General features: G+C 49.4%; 1 protein-coding gene across 1 annotated transcript in view; it reads right to left on the bottom strand.

Moving 5' to 3' along the window:
* Positions 1 to 17,487, bottom strand: part of LOC149337659 (ATP-binding cassette sub-family C member 3-like) — a 215,614-nt gene that overhangs the window by 27,078 nt on the left and 171,049 nt on the right. Inside the window, exons 23-25 of the mRNA XM_089553474.1 lie at positions 10,713 to 10,883; positions 9,737 to 9,895; positions 1,759 to 1,925 (exon numbers count right to left, since the gene is read on the bottom strand). Of these exons, the coding sequence (XP_089409600.1) occupies positions 1,759 to 1,925; positions 9,737 to 9,895; positions 10,713 to 10,883 (497 nt within the window). The remainder of the gene's footprint in view (positions 1 to 1,758; positions 1,926 to 9,736; positions 9,896 to 10,712; positions 10,884 to 17,487) is intronic.

The following is a 17,487-nucleotide window of genomic DNA, read 5'->3' as shown; positions in this document are numbered from 1 at the left end:
GAGCGGTTCAACAGCACACGCAGGGACATGCTCGCCACGTACGTTGATAGTGCCTACTCCAACTGGGACAAACTACTTCCTTTCGTAACCTACGCGTATAATAAGGCTACGCAGACAACGACGGGATTCCTCTTATATGGTCGAGAGCCTGCATCCACCATGGACACCATCCTTCCTTATCGCCGTGAGCCTTCCGAAACAACATTTCTTTCCGAAGCTCACATGTATGGCGAAGAATGTCGACAACTTGCGCGCTCTTTCACCACACAGCTCCAGCACCACAAGCACCGTCGAGACTCATCGGACCCTCCCACGTCATATCCCTCCGGCGCACTCATGTGGCGCTGGGTGCCTTCCTCAACTCCCGGCCTCGCCACGAAACTGCTTTCCCGCTATCACGGCGCTTACCGCATTCTACAACAAACTTCTCCCGTGAATTACATAGTTGAGCCCATTTACCCCTCTCCGGATCATCGTCGCCGGGGGCGTGAAACTGTACACGTCGAGATTCTTACGCCCTACTTTGACCCGACCATTATTTCTTCTCCGTAAGTCACCAGGATAGCTGCTTTGCGGCAGGGAGGTAACTGTAATGCGAACGACCGGCAGCCGCTCACGCGGTGGGACGATGAGGTGGGGGAAGTGCAGAGCTGGTTCTTGAGTGACTCCTGGGAGTGCGCCTGCCGTGACGCGTCTTCGATCAACGTACTGCGAACTGTGCTTTTTAATATATTCAGATTGGCCTTGGTCGCCACAGTCACCACCAAATAATTGGTGGTGATGGTGGAGCCACAACCATAATCCCTTTTTGTGAGGTGACGTAATCTCTCGACGGCGATCGACTTTGCCGTGCAACAGCCGCACAACTCCTTTGAGTTCGATAGTGACTGAGAATCTCGAAAACTCTTGAATCAATAGCCTTTGAAACTCCCCGTGTATTAGGGTATAAGACTGGAGTGAATTCACATTCGTCATCAGATGATGGGTTGGTATTTCCGCGAGCTATGGAGTCGGCTACTTGGATTCCAGTCAGTGCCCTGGGGCTCATCTGATTGTAGGGTGGTACTCCTGAGGTTCCATTTGACTCAGTATAGTCAAACTTTTAGCGTTGATGTGCTGACGTGTTTACAGAAGGGGAAGGTTAGGGAAGACTACAGTAGTGGTTGCGTAAATACAATATGAAAACGTTTCAAGAAAAATAAGAGAAATCAAAGTAACGTTCCTTTACTGCATTGCAAACAGTTTACAGAATGAGGATGAGTTTCAGAAAGAGGGAAGGAATAAAAAAACAAATACAACAGGCACTCTCAGTTATTAAAAAAAGTGGTAGTCGTCACCACCCCAATTCAAAGCGCATGCCAGTAATATCTGCCCTGCATACTGTAAATTGATGTCCCTTTCTAATGAATTACGCCGAATGTAGACACTGGGGTACCTCCTCTCACGTGTCGCAGTCTATAGATGTGTTTTGGAGTGCAGTTGAAAATAACAAGGCTGTTAAATCTTAATCCAGCTCTAGGGTCAAAATTCTTTTTCAAGGCTATTTTTAAACACGTGGAACGCACTGCGAGCATTCTAATTAGGGTATTAAAGAAGGCAGACGGAAGAGATGCAGCGCAATAACTTTCGTAAGAATGAATATCTCCGTGAGGCAAAGAACGACAAGGCCGCATGCACCCTTTGGGTGAAAGCATAATGATTCGTTTCCAGTGACAATGCACGATTAACCTCACTTATACTGCATAGTGAGCTCCTCACCTTAGATTAGTGCCTCCGTCGGTGGTCTCTAGTAGCAACCCCCTCTCGTCGCTAGAGACGACCCTGGCGAGGTGTGACCGCTCCAAGGCCTGCCAGATCTCTGCGTCAGAGTGCGAGTCTGTGGGATCCAGGTTCATCCGCAGCGTCCCTCGTACAAGGCTGGGGTCCTGTGAATGCACAAATCTCACTCAAAAAAACAAGCGGACATTTGTGTGAGCGAATAATGACCATACCAATCTTCGATGGTTACGTACACAACAGGACAAAGGCTACAGGTCAACCTGCAGGTCAACAGCGCCCATGCTATAAAGGCAATTTCCTTATCTGCGCTCTTACTGTGTCACCCCCGGGTCTGCTTACTTCCTACTGTGTCACCCCCGGGTCTGCTTACTTCCTTACTTCACCTCGCGCCGTCGCTGTGGTTGTGCGCCTCCAAATTACGCGACACGATGATGCCACACCACGTGACACGATGACGTCACGACAGATCGCCGTCACGCGCTGGGAGAGGGAGAATGATGCCATCGCACAGACGCCGGAATGTCCTCGAGCGGCATTCCCGCGCATTTCGAACGCGCGTTCACACTCGGTGTAGGTGAAACGCTCGCTCCACCGGGCAGGCGGACGCGGCTTCCGTGGCAATCCAGGCGCTCACCCAACGCGCGTCTCGGGGTTAGTCGGCGTTCCGCTGTAGCCACGCCGTTGTCTTCCCCCACGACGAAGGCTTCTAGTGGTTGTAATAAAATGACCAAGTATTCAACCAAGGAAAGCCATGTATTACCAAGCCTAGCCATCAATATGCTTCGCATCTGACTAGGCTTAACCTTAGCTAAGCCTCAGCCATTTTTTATCTCCTAGCCGACGTTACGCCGTGCGAGGACGCCCCCCCCCCCCCCCCCCCCCCAGCTCTCGAAAGTTAAATTGAATAAAGCAGCCTCTGGAGGTGAGGTTGCTTCTGAGCGCGAGAACAAAGATCCTCCATCGACGAAAATGCAACACCATGCCTCAACTACGACAACACAGACGACAACGACGACGCGGCCAGACTTGATGCGTTTACCCCTACAGAGAATAGCAACGTCGGAGTACGCCCACCGCTGCCTCACTGCTCGACGAAGCCAAGATCGGACACTGAAGGCAACGTGCAATACGAGAACGCGAACAAGTGACCTTGAAGATGCGGTCGACGGCCACGCGGTTACTGCTTTGGCCGACACGAGAGCCGACTACTCCGTCATGAGCGGGCCACTCGCTGTCCGACTCAGGAAAGTAACAACTTGGGATGGCCCGCTGATCCGCACCGCAGGTGGTAACCTTATTACGCCGTCAGGACGCTGCACCGCAAGAGTTACAGTAAATGGGCGAACCTATGCTACCACCTTCTTGACCCTACAGCAATCCACGCGAGACGTGATTTTGGGAATGTAAAGTCTTTGCCAAAAGTAACCCGGCGACTGTGTTTTGTTTCTAAGCGTCGTAGCGAAGCACCTATGACAGCCCTTAATCTCCGAATCTGTGAAAAGTACGGTTAACCGTTGTCCTAACGTTCTGACACCTTTCGGTCTTTAGGGGTGCCGTGAAGGCTCCAATATACGGTTGAGAAGGAAAAACCTGTTGCTCGGTTAATTTTGGCAAAGGGGGTACTTCCTGAATGAACATCGGGCAGCCATCCGCCTTCGATAAAAGTCGACCAAGCTGCCACGGACAAAGCCATACCTGCTGCGACGAGCGAAACTCATCACATTGCATTAAACGTCCTCAATGATGCATTGAGCGTGTCACCCCGATCGAGTGCCGTCGCCATCATAGGTACTGGATTCATCGAAAATGCGATGGCGTCGTCGAGGGGTACACCCAGTTACTCCTGGATCGAGGACTAGGCGTTGCAAGGGGAGTCGCCGAAGTCCGGAATGGCTAAGCCCATGTGCTGCTAACCAACTTCACCGAAGAATACCAGCTTTTAAACAAAGGTACGACGATTGCTTTTCTCAACGAGCAGGCAGACATCAGAGACATATTTTCCCTACCTGACCAACCCGTAGAACTATCTGGCCGAGGTCAAGAACCAACATTTGATATCAACCCAGCATTACCACGGAGCCGACAAGACCAAATACGCAGTCTTCTTCAAAGGTGCAGCGATTGCTTCGCATCAGCATCGAATGTGCAACGAACCCGGATTGCCAAGCATCGCATTGCCACAGACGAAAACCTCCGACCACTGCGGCAGAGCCCCTACCTCGTATCGCCGCTAGAACGCCAAGCTATCCGCAAGCAAGTTGAGGAAATGCTTTGTGACGAAGTCATCCAGCCATCAAGGAGCCACTGAGCAGCACCAGTTGTCCTAGTGAAAAAGAAAGACGGAACCCTTCGCTTTTGCGTCGATTAGCCGCCGAAACAGCATTACGAAGAAAAATATCGACCCCCCCCCCCCCCCCCCCCCCCGCATCGACGACACATTGGATCAGCTGTGCAAAGCAAAGTACTTCTCATCGATGGACCTGAACAGCGGCTACTGGCAGATTGAAGTCGACGAAAGAGATCGCGAGAAGTCTGCGTTCATCACACCAGAGGGACTCTTCGAGTTCTAGGTGATGCCATTCGGCCTCTGCTCTGCCCCAGCGACGTTCGAGCGAGTAATGGATATTGTGCTCGCAGGCTTGAAGTAACAAATTTGTCTAGTCTACTTAGATGACGTTGTTGTCTTCTCTTCAATCTTTGAAGATCATCCGAGAAGGCTTCGGATAGTACTGGAAACAATCAAGTCTTCAGACCTAAGGCCTGATTCTCACACCCGGTCTCCTGGTCTCCTGGTCTCATGGCTCGCCTCTGAACTGTTGAGCCACATGTTGAGCCACCGTTTCAACCTCCCAGGCTTTTCCTGATTTGGGGTGTCTTAGGTTTGCGAGCTTCTTGTAGCATGCAAGCGCGGTGCTGCAGTCGGCGCTGTTTGTGAACAGGCTTTTCATTCTGGGCTAAATGTGAACGAATGTGTGTGTTGACCCGGCGTGCCGTTTTCTGTATTTCTCTGTGCGTGGAGTGAACTTAAGTTGTTAGCCACAGTGCGGCTGGCTGGTGTTCGGTGATAGCGCCAAAGCTCTAAAGTCGGAACATCAGCGGTTCAAAAAAAAAAAAACGGGCGGACGCAGAGACACCACCGGACAGAACGAATACCGCTAGCGGTATTCAGGCAACAAACACGGCAAGGCTATTTCGCGTCAAAAAAAAAAAAATGATTGCTTTCCAAAAAAAAAGAAAACATGGACGTCAGGAAGTTCTCTTGGAAAAGGTTTTTGTGCTGTCTTTTCATTCTTCTGACTGATTTCTTGAAAAAAGTGCCAATTTAAAAGTTGTAGATCACTTTGACAAACGGCCGGCTAGAGTGTTCGCAACAAGGTATCGTCCGAGTATTTTTTTCTTAAAGCTCTAAAAGATAGCGCATGAAATTCAAATACATAACAGTGGTGCGACTTGAGCGTCCCAGAAAAAAAAATCATTTATCGTATATCCAACGCCTAGTGCAAACACAATGCTCATTCGGAGACCCGTTTTGGCTCGAACACCTCGTATGAAATAAAACTGTCATCCGCTCTCTGCTCCTCGAAGGCGGGCGCTTTTCCGGGCGCAAGGCTACGCAAGGCGCGTGCATCTCCCGAGGGAGAGTAAAAAAGTGAGCAGGCTTTTTGTTTTTTCGCCGTGCCCGCGCACCCGCGCATCGCTGCCGCCGCCGATAGCAACGTTTTTAGATACCTTTCAGTTTGAAAGCTGCGGTGCGCGGATTGTCGCCTTTCCGTTTCCTTCCGTGCGGTCGCGCTCGCCACGCTGTTTGCCCGACCAGCGTGGCCCTTCGCGTCTACGCCATGGTCAGCGCCGCCTGATTTGGAGCAGCCAGCAGATATCAGCATGGAAGATATCAGCTGTCCTGTGCCAGTTGTTGGCAGTGACGCTTATCTTACAGTATACAAAAGCTTCAAGCAAGGATGCTTAAAGCATCCCACCAAGAAGATGCTAGAGTTTACCAACATTGTAAACAAAGCAATCCCGATTTCTTTGAAGGAAGGTCCCGTTTTTGAAAGGGACGTTTTTTGGGAGCTGCTAGACGACCTTGAATTGCAAAACCTTGTTCGGCTTGGATGTTCAGAGCATATGGCCACTTTTACATGCCAAGTGCTGCATTTTGTCATAGTGACACGCATCCACTTCTAGGCGAGAGACGTGAACCGTCGGCTAGAGAACAGAGAAATATTGTCATTGCAAATAAAAAAGCTCGCCTTCAAGTAGCCATTCCCTCCGTGCTTCCGACTTAGTGTGTCTGCATTTAATGCTTGTCTGTGTTCAATGAAATTAACATTCTAAAAATGAAAGTGCAGTACGCTGCTCCTGTCTGTGCTATCATTGCAAATAAAAAGCTCTTCTATAGTTATTCCCTCCCTGCATCCAGCTAAGTGTGTCTGCATTTATACTAGTGTTCTCTGAAATTGGAATTCTAAAGAACGTGCAAAATGCTGCTCGCATGTGCGGTGCTTCGTTGATAATATAGCGCGGAATTTCGTGACTGATCTAGAAGCGGAACATCGCTAGGTTCATCCTTTCATTAATGTTTCGTGCATTCTCCCGAAGAAATATTGATAGCTCTACTCCAACATACGCATATCATAAGCGCTAAACGTCGCAAACGTGATGCGATAAAGCGCAATGCAAACGATTGGTTTTTTGCGAACTGGCATCAGCCTGCTCTTTATCTCACCCTTACTAGCCCGGTGAAACATTTCTTTAACCATGAGGCTGAAGTTTCAACGTGACAGCTCCAAAAGTACAGCAAATTTGAGTTCGACGTGTTCGCTCCCAATGTTATCGCGGATGAGAACAGGCTGTCACAGCAACTGCCAAGCGCGAGCGCTCCGGCGCCTCCGGGCCGACAGCGACAGCAGCGCCGCGTGGTGAGTGGAAGCGGACGGGGGCCGCTTTCTCGGGCGCGGCGCGGGGGAGCTTGCAAACTGATAGGGATCTAAAAACGTTGGCCGATAGGGTGCCTCGATGCGAGCCGCCGACGCTCGCCAGCGCCATCTCTTGGTCGCAGCGAGCAAGCCGCGGGTGACGTGAAGCGAGCTCGCGCTGTGACTGGCTCGCTCTCCGTGGGGGGCGGGCTCCGTCGCCGCCGCTCGACGGAAACGTAGAGCAGGACCCGGCGGCACCGGCCACCCGATTTGGGGGGGAAAACGGTCCAAATGCAGCCCCCTCCGTCGGCTACCGGCGTGACGGAGGCGACGGAGCAAGCCAAAAACCGGCTGTGAGAATGTGAACACTGAAACCAGCGTTCGCCTGCGAGGAGCTGCTGTTCCGTGGTCACGTCGTAAGTAAGGATGGAGTTCGCCCACACCCTCAGAAGACGGCTGCGATCGCAGATTTTCCACAGCCTAATGAGAAGAAAGAGCTGGAGCGCCGCTTGCAGTTCCCTCCTGTGCTCGGACACTTTGACAAAAACGCCGAAAAAGAAATTCATACCGATGCGAGCAGTGTGGGCTTAGGAGCGGACCTCGTTCAGAAAAATGGTAGACAGGAGAAAGTTATCACGTACACTAGCCGTTCACTGTCGAATTCCGCGGCCAGCTATTCGACCGCCGAGAGAGAATGTCTCGCCATTATTTGGGCCACGTCGAAATTTCGCCCCCACCTGTACGGACGACCACTCAAGGTTGTGAGCAATCACCATGCTCTGTGCTGGCTAGCCACTTTCAAAGATCCCTCCGGCCGCCTTGCTCGTTGGAGCCTGCGGCTTCAAGAATTCTACATAACTGTAGTCTACAAATCTGGCCGCAAGCATTATGACGCACACTACTTGTCGCGAGACCCTTCGACCTAGCACCGGAAGAGGAAGACAGCGGCGCTTTCTTAGGACCGTTAAGCGCCAGCAGTTTCCCGCAGCAGCAGCGCTCGGATCCTGAGTTGGAAAGCCTATTTGATTATCTGAAAGGCAAGACCGCATCGCCTCTCCGAGGGTTCAAGCTCCAACTGTCATCCTTCGTCTGTCACAATAATGTCCTTCTGAAGAAGAACTTCGCGCCCAACCGGACTGTGCATTTTCTTGTAGTGCCCAAAAATCTCAGGCAAGAAATTATGCAGGCATGTAATGATGAGCCGACTGCGGGGCATCTCGGGATTGCTCGCACGTTGCACCGCACCCAGGAGAAGTACTATTGGCCGCGGCTATTGCCGACGTTTCCCATTACGTAAAAACGTGCCGTGAGTGTCAGTGACACAAAACGCCTCCGATTAGACCAGCTGGACTCCTGAACCCCATACCACCTCCAACTAAGCACTTTCAGCAAATAGGGATGAACCTCCTTGGCCCCTTTCCGACTTCATCACCAGGTAACAAGCGGATCATCGTGGCCACCGACTACATGACCCGATACGCCGCAGCAAAAGCGTTGCCTAATGGTACCGCAACAGAAGTCGCAAAAGTTTTTGTCGAACGAAGTCTCCTGCGTCAAGGCGCCCCCGAAGTGCTCATCATAGACAGAGGAACGGCATTTACAGCGGATCTGACGCAAGCCATTTTAAACTACAGTCAGACAAGCCATCGGAGTACTACTGCCTATCATCTGCAAGCCAACAACTCACAGAGCGTCCGAACAAAACCATCGCAGACATGCTCTTCATGTACATCGACGCCAAAAACAAGACGTGGGACACCATTCTGCCCTACGGGATCTTCGCCTATAACACTGCCGTCCAGGAGACAACCAGGTTTACCCCATTCCAGCTTCTATACGGCAGGAAGCCCACGACGGCACTCGGCGCAATGGTCCCGCACGTTCCAGACGAAGACAACCTCGACGTCGCCGCCTACCTTCATCGCGCCGAGGAAGTCCGAAGACTTGCGCAGCTTCGCATTAAAGCCCAGCAGCACACCGACGACCGACGCTACAATCTGCGCCGACGAGACACGCTTTACAAGCCGGGTGATCGTGTTTCGATATGGACGCCAATTCGCCGCCGTGGATTGAGCGAAAAGTTGCTGCGACGCTGCTTTGGCCCGTACAGGGTTCTCCGTCGCATCGGTAACCTCGGCTATGAAGTCATCACCGAGGACACGACAGCATCTCAGCGACGAGCACACGCCCTGAAGTCATACATGTCGCACGCCTTAAACCATATTATGAACGCTAAAGAACTCGAAATTGCATTCTCCATATTTATTTTCATTTCTAAAACATCGACGCTACGCTTCATTGGGAGCAGGGTAATGCCATGTATCAATGTAGTGTGCGTTCGTTCGCGCTCAAGGCTGCAGGAACGGGACGTTATCATTTGTTCGTGACGCGAGAAGCGTCCGGACTAATCACTTTTCATCATAGCCATGAATAACTGCATCTACGTTTTTCCAGATTACTGTAGCTGATTTTGACATGTTATGTCGAAGTTTTCTAGCTGGCTTTAAATTGAGCGATGCAGCGAGCGGCGGGCATTCGTACTTCGACGACTGACGTGCACGTCTGTTGCTTACGCCGCCGCCGAGTGATTCAGTTCTTTTTCGGGCGCAAGTCCGCCCTAATAAAGAGCTTCATTTGCAAGTCTTGTTTGTGTCTTCCTGACCGCTTAACTGCCTTCACTACAACGTGACAATGTGACCTACACTCTGAGTAGGAGGCCCTTGTGAGAGGATGGAAGGTGTGATCTAAGAAAGGTGCTTGAATGGGGAGCGTGAGCTTGTAAATCTTGTCCAGGCAGGGTGGCTGCTAAGGAGGATGTATTTCTTTATGTCAGTTTTCCCACGGTTGTTGACACGGTTTTTCTCCCCGTTCAGTAGAAGAAGAAAGTGCATCACGGAGAGTAGAAAACAAGTGATCGAGTTAACCAGCTTGCTGATCAAGGTATGGAATGAAAGTAAGACTGTATTGTAAACAAAATTCTTTCTGCGGTCTACAGTGCATTCTGGTGTGGTACGTGCAATTACATTTGCGCGCTTTGTCACCTGTGGTATGACGGTGATGCTCCTTCGAAGTTTTTGTAGTTGCACCTCTGCGATGTCCACGCCGTCGATGAGTATGCAGCCCTCGGTCGCTCTGAGCATGCGCAGGAGGGCCAGCACCAGCGAAGACTTTCCCGCGCCTGTGCGGCCCACCACTCCTACCTGGACGGGCAGTGACACCTTGTTTATTTGCAACAAACAACGCTGACATTACTTGGAAACAATGAGAGAGCCCATTTCAAACATGCGGAGTTCCCGGTTATCGCGCGTCCTTCAACACATCTGCTTCTGTCCCACCACCAGTTGCTGCGCCCTTTGCCTGTCGCCTCCATCGAAAATGAGTCACCTCTGAAGTAAGCACCCGACGTTTGTTCCCAACCACGTCGGCAACGTAGTTTGGGTTCTAAGCTGTGCTACTGGGCGTATCCTAGTTGAAGCATAATTAATCATATCCAGAGTAGCATATGTGGTTTGTTATATGTATCGATACTAATAATAGCCACAGTTGAAACTAATATTTAGCAGTCAGCGCTCATACAGCAGCAGAAGAATACATAGTACAGGAACGCTAACTGAACCTCAGTGATAACAACAGTGTTTAAAACAGCAATCGCCCGAATATGTAATGGGTATCACTGTTGTCAATTATGCGCATTGCAAGGTGCCTAAAGACTGTGCTGTGATGTCAGGATTAGCTCAGGTAAGGGTGGTAGGTTATATTGGCAGAAGAATAAAAAATAGGGCGTTGTCACATGCATGTAGGATCTTCATATGGATGCGCGCAGAACTCGGATGGATATTTGTGGAGGGATTAAAAATACTCCAATGACTTGTAAGAGACGCTGGTCATGCATTTAAAAACTACAACTGTTCTACGACCTGAGACCCTGGAGCACGAAACACTTCCACATGGTTAATATAAATTACTATGCGGATAGTATTGAATAATCGTGAGCAGCAGTTTATAGGGTGCGGGTACCTTTTCCATGGGTCTTATCCGGAATGTGACGTTGCTGAGAACATTGGGCAGCACACCGGGTCGGTAGGAGGTTGAGTAGTTCTGGAACTCCACCGCTCCTTCTCTTGGCCAGTTTGACAAAGTCGAGACTTGTGAAGATTTCTTTTCACACTCAGTGAGTGCCACTTCGTTCTGAAGCGCAAAAAAAAAACACTATTGGGCCATGAACGACCAGATCACCAGCGCCGCGACTGCTTTCGTTTGTTTGTCAGTGACTGTTGGCTTAAATTCTCGTACCATCTTACTATTCATAACTGCATGAATCGAATTTTTAAGCAAGAAAAGTCCAGCGCTTCTGCGCATGTTGTCACGTGCAGAAAACAGCGGCGATGGAGAGTGGTCGCAGTATGGCCTTTGGACCATCACAGGTTACTAAGTTTCTAACAAATGAGGCAGCATTCTTTGTAAAAGAAGAGAGAAATGCCTAAAATAAGTAAGAACGGCTCATCTTAGCATTTTCTTGTTCTTTCGTCTGCAGACAAAAACCTAATAATCCACAGTACAGTGGTCCGCCAGCACACTTGCTGAAGAAGAGCGCCATCATCAACCAAAATTTTGTTGCTACGGGTAGGTAGCTTGCAAAACGGTGGTTGAATTCCATGACGAAGTATAACGTGTGGCCAATAGCCACAACTGAAGGAATGTATAAAGGAGAGGAGGCAGCTGCTCGTTAAGCTGAGGGGGCCGTTCGTGTGGCGGTCGATTTGTTAGGAGTAGAAGCACCGAGCACTCCAGAAGACAAGTTACCGTGTTCAGATATATCCCACAAAAGGTGGGCCAAACGTTAATATCCTTATATTCATTACGCTTCCGTAAACAAAAATCTTATTGAATTTACATTTCAATAATTTTTAATCATACTATGTACCCTTACGTCCTTGCCCTCCTTTTGAGCCACGAATCTCCTTCTATCTAACGTCTACCGCAGATTCATTTACAGGGGGCGCGACACCGCTCAAAGGGGGTGCGACACCGCTCAAAGAACAATGTTGAACGCCCTTCTCACGTTTCAGGCACTGTCATGCTGGCTACCTGTCAGCACATGCCCTTCCCGGAACCTATCAACGCCCGCCTGCTTCTTTCCCGCTTCCGAACCGGCACACCATATTCCCCGAACGGCATCCGACTTTTTGCCGTGGCACTGCATTCCCGATTGGGCGCTCCCACTTCTCCTGGCAACAATCTTCAATCACGTCATCGGTCACGGGACTCGGCAGGCGCTCCCTACTTAAGCCACTCGCCGACATGGACCAGACGGGGCGCGACACCGCTCAAAGAACAATGTTGAACGCCCTTCTCACGTTTCAGGCGCTGTCATGCTGGCTACCTGTCAGCACATGCCCTTCCCGGAACCTATCAACGCCCGCCTGCTTCTTTTCCGCTTCCGAACCGGCACACCATATTCCCCGAACGGCATCCGACTTTTTGCCGTGGCACTGCATTCCCGATTGGGCGCTCGGATCCCACTTCTCCTGGCAACAATCTTCAATCACGTCATCGGTCACGGGACTCGGCAGGCGCTCCCTACTTAAGCCACTCGCCGACATGGACCAGACGGGGCGCGACACCGCTCAAAGAACAATGTTGAACGCCCTTCTCACGTTTCAGGCGCTGTCATGCTGGCTACCTGTCAGCACATGCCCTTCCCGGAACCTATCAACGGCCGGCTGCTTCTTTTCCGCTTCCGAACCGGCACACCATATTCCCCGAACGGCATCCGACTTCTTGCCGTGGCAATGCATTCCCGATTGGGCGCTCGGATCCCACTTCTCCTGGCAACAATCTTCAATCACGTCATCGGTCACGGGACTCGGCAGGCGCTCCCTACTTAAGCCACTCGCCGACATGGACCAGACGGGGCGCGACACCGCTCAAAGAACAATGTTGAACGCCCTTCTCACGTTTCAGGCGCTGTCATGCTGGCTACCTGTCAGCACATGCCCTTCCCGGAACCTATCAACGCCCGCCTGCTTCTTTTCCGCTTCCGAACCGGCACACCATATTCCCCGAACGGCATCCGACTTTTTGCCGTGGCACTGCATTCCCGATTGGGCGCTCGGATCCCACTTCTCCTGGCAACAATCTTCAATCACGTCATCGGTCACGGGACTCGGCAGGCGCTCCCTACTTAAGCCACTCGCCGACATGGACTAGACGGGGCGCGACACCGCTCAAAGAACAATGTTGAACGCCCTTCTCACGTTTCAGGCGCTGTCATGCTGGCTACCTGTCAGCACATGCCCTTCCCGGAACCTATCAACGCCCGCCTGCTTCTTTCCCGCTTCCGAACCGGCACACCATATTCCCCCAACGGCATCCGACTTCTTGCCGTGGCAATGCATTCCCGATTGGGCGCTCGGATCCCACTTCTCCTGGCAACAATCTTCAATCACGTCATCGGTCACGGGACTCGGCAGGCGCTCCCTACTTAAGAAACTCGCCGACATGGACCACACGGGGCGCGACACCGCTCAAAGAACAATGTTGAACGCCCTTCTCACGTTTCCGGCGCTGTCATGCTGGCTACCTGTCAGCACATGCCCTTCCCGGAACCTATCAACGCCCGCCTGCTTCTTTTCCGCTTCCGAACCGGCACACCATATTCCCCCAACGGCATCCGACTTCTTGCCGTGGCAATGCATTCCCGATTGGGCGCTCGGATCCCACTTCTCCTGGCAACAATCTTCAATCACGTCATCGGTCACGGGACTCGGCAGGCGCTCCCTACTTAAGCCACTCGCCGACATGGACCAGACGGGGCGCGACACCGCTCAAAGAACAATGTTGAACGCCCTTCTCACGTTTCAGGTTAGTTATTTAAGCCTCTGGCTCAGTGGCTATGGTGCTCGGCTGCTGGCCCGAAAGACGCGGGTTCGATCCCGGCCGCGGCGGTTGAATTTCTTTGGAGGAGAAATTCGAGGCCCGTGTACTGTGCGATGTCAGTGCACGTTAAAGAACACCAGGTGGTAGAAATTTCCGGAGCCCTCCACTACGGCGTCTCTCATAGCCTCATAGCCTCAGTCGCTTTGGGACGTTAAACCCCATAAACCAAACCAAACCTATTTAAGCCTCTCTAAAGAATATCGCAGCAGTAATCGTTGCTTGATTGCGGTGTCGTGCCCCGACAGCTTGATGAGGCGAAGGTTGTTTACTCGTGCTTGTTGCGGCGCAGAAATGCTCGCCGCACTCGTTGAACTGGTGCTGTTGATTTATAATAATAATAATAATAATAAACTTTATTTCCATCGGTATGATGGAGGAGGTTGTGGGTAAAAGCTGCTCGTAAACGGCAGCTTGACAAAGGCCCACAGCCCCCCTGTACAGGGCAACAGCAGCAAGGCATGGAACAAAATAAATATACACATCTAAACTCTTCGCGATTTAGCAGAGCCAAAATAAAATACAGTAGAAAGAAAAAAGAAAAAACAACAACAATGCAATAAATACAGAGGGCACAAAGAGGTACAATAAACAAAAGATTAAATATACATATCATAGGAACACAGGTACAATTTTTAGGAGGGTATGCAGTGAAGCTGTCGTAATTCGCGTTTAGATATATTAAACAGGTCAGTCCCGGATTTTTTATAGTTATTTAATAGTGTTGGAAGGGTGAAGGATAATTTTTCCATTGCATAGTTGGTTCTAGGAGTTGGTACAATCCATTTCTGGTGATGTTGAGCTTAATCCGGGCCCTCCCAGATCAGCCGAATTCGATTCTTTGATGGAAACAATAAAACAATTACAAGAAAATCAGTCAGCTATATTTGCATGAAATTCAACACCTTAAAACCGTGCAATCCTCCCACAACGAATTACTAGTGTCCGTAACAAACCGCGTTGCGGCACTAGAAGCAACACATTCCCCAACACCTACCTCTGAACATAGCGCCACCGCTCAGATCAAGAAAGATATTGCCGTTCTTAAAGCGGCAAGCACTGATGCAAGTAACGGGCTACGCAGAAATAATCTTATTTTCCTTGGCTTAAATGACACCAAGACGAGACATGGCAAGATGAAAAACAAGAAATACTAACACTGTGTGCGGACAAACTGAATCTTCATCTCGATTCCAGCACCATTGAACGTGCGCATCGCATAGGTAAATTGTCGGAATCGAAGCATCGCCCAATAATAGTTAAATTCACTCATTTCAAAACTAAAGAAAACATCCTGGCATGTGGCACTAAACTAAAAGGCACCAAAATTGCAATCAGGGAAGACTTTGCGGCTCCCACGCGGATGGCACGAACAAAATTATTGCAGTTTATCCGACCACAGAAATGCCCCTTCAAACTTCGATTCGACAAGCTTCACGTTGGCGAAAAATTTTACGCTTTCGACTCCATTTCTAACAGCGTGATAGAAATCACCCAGATCACTGCAATCACTCCCGCAAGGAGTTCTACTAGCGATACTGCTTCGCATATCAATAATTGACGATCAGTTCGGCTTCCCGTATTACCATCCCGGCACCAACCACCGTCATGCACAAGTCTTAACATCGGATTCATCAACACACGCAGCATCATACCTAAGCGAAATCAGCTGCTCAGCTTCGTTGAAGATATTGACGCTGACATCCTACTCTAAACAGAAACCTGGCTGAACGACAACATTAGTGACAATGAAGTTTTTTCTTATAACACAAATTACACATTATACCGACGAGATAGGATCTATCGGAGGGGAGGGGGAGTTCTCGTGGCAGTGAAAAATTGCTTATCATCTTCACTCATAGGTCATGACGAAAACTTAGAACTTACATGGATACGTATCGGCAATGCGCCTCCCAAGGCGATCTTTGGCATATGTTATCGGCCACCTGATTTCATCCCATCCTTCTGTGATCTCTTAGATCAGGCCCTAACCGATATTGAAAATACATTTCCTGGCATACCTATCTTTTTGTTTGGCGACTTCAATTACCCTAACATCAATTGGTCTCTCATGTCTACCTCAAATGGTTCGTCAGCCGACTCCAGACAATTTATCGACCTAGTGCTAGATCATTACCTCCAGCAAATGGTATCATGGCCTACTAGAGGCGATAACACTCTAGACCTCCTACTCACGTCATCCCCCGATAGTGTAACATGTATAAAACTCCTACCCGGTATCAGCGATCACAACCTGCTTCACATTACCATTTCATTAGCTATCAAAAAGCGATCACCCGCAAGAAAACTAATCACGGATTACAAAAGAGCAAACTTTGAAAGCATTAATCACAGACTTGATGAGTTTTTGGAAACTTTCCACAGTTATTATCTAACTCGCACGGTGAATGTTAATTGGGAGTTGTTTAAGAACACATTAGTCAACTTAAAAAACCAATATATTCCTGCAATTCTCGTAAAATCTGACAATACCAACCCCTGGTTTAATAAACGCCTCAAATCACTACTAAATCGAAAAAAACGACTTTACAGGACTGCAAAAGAGAGCAACAATCCTGAAAAATGGAACCGGTACCACTTATGCGTAAAACAGTACCTAAAGGAGCCAGCTGAGGCTAAGTAGAAATTCCAAACATCTGACTTGCTTTTAATTCTGAGATCCAACCCGAACAAATTCTGGCGTCTTCTATCGAACAAATCCCGTCCTAGCCAAATCGAACTCGCAGATCCCGGTGGCGACACTACTGACCCTGACAAAAGCGCAACCGCACTAAACGACTACTTCGTTTCTGTTTTCACGCACGCTAGCATCACCCCTGTCAATCACACACCTATCATTCGTTCACACCCCATGACAGATATAGAAATTAATGCACACGGCATATCAAACCTCATTAGCTCACTTCCGCTGTCAGTATCAGGTGGCTGCGACGAAATCAACAGCAAATTGTTAAAAAACACTGCATCATTGTCGAGCCGCATACTCTGCCTAATCTTTTCTCAATCACTGGACACTGGTAACATACCTGACGACTGGAAAAAAGCCCGAATAATACCGGTTTTTAAATCAGGTGACCGTTCAAGCCCATTTAACTATCGCCCAATATCCCTGACTAGTATTCCTTCAAAACTCTGAACATATTATAGCATCCAACCTTATGGCACACCTTGAATCAATTAACTTCTATCCACAACAGCATGGTTTCAGGAAACTATATTCATGTGAAACGCAACTAGCCGAATTTACTCATGATCTATTGCAGTACATGGATGACCATTACCAGATCGATTCCATCTTTTTAGATTTTTCGAAGGCGTTTGATCGTGTCCCTCATAATCACTTGTTGCTAAAATTGTCCGGCCTTGGTTTAAACAAAAACTGTTATCATGGATAGAACACTACTTGAAAGGACGTGTTCAGTGCACATGTGCTAACAATTACACATCTGCTCTCTCGAGGGTAACATCCGGTGTTCCTCAGGGCGCCGTGTTGTCCCCATTACTGTTCCTAATTTACATCAATGATCTGCCCTCCAACATTAAATCTAAACTGAGATTGTTCGCCGATGATTGCATAGTATACCGCGCCATAACTAACCAAGACAACACGTGCACCCTCCAACAAGAGCTAAACGCTATCTCACTTTGGTGTGAAACATGGCTCATGCCTTTAAACACGACTAAATGTAAAGTCATGACATTTTCCCCCCTTCGCAACCAGATTAAGACTACCTACTACCTCAACTCTACACTCGTTGCCTACACATCATCATACAAATATCTTGTCCTGCACATGACACCATCGCTATCATGGATAACACATATTGAATCCATT

The sequence above is a fragment of the Amblyomma mixtum genome, chromosome 7 (assembly GCF_055824585.1).
Source record: "Amblyomma mixtum isolate Tamu chromosome 7, ASM5582458v1, whole genome shotgun sequence".
NCBI classification, from domain to species: Eukaryota; Metazoa; Arthropoda; class Arachnida; order Ixodida; family Ixodidae; genus Amblyomma; species Amblyomma mixtum.
The sequence above is the reverse complement of the archived record's forward strand: the minus strand, read 5'-3'. Positions and strand labels throughout refer to the sequence as shown.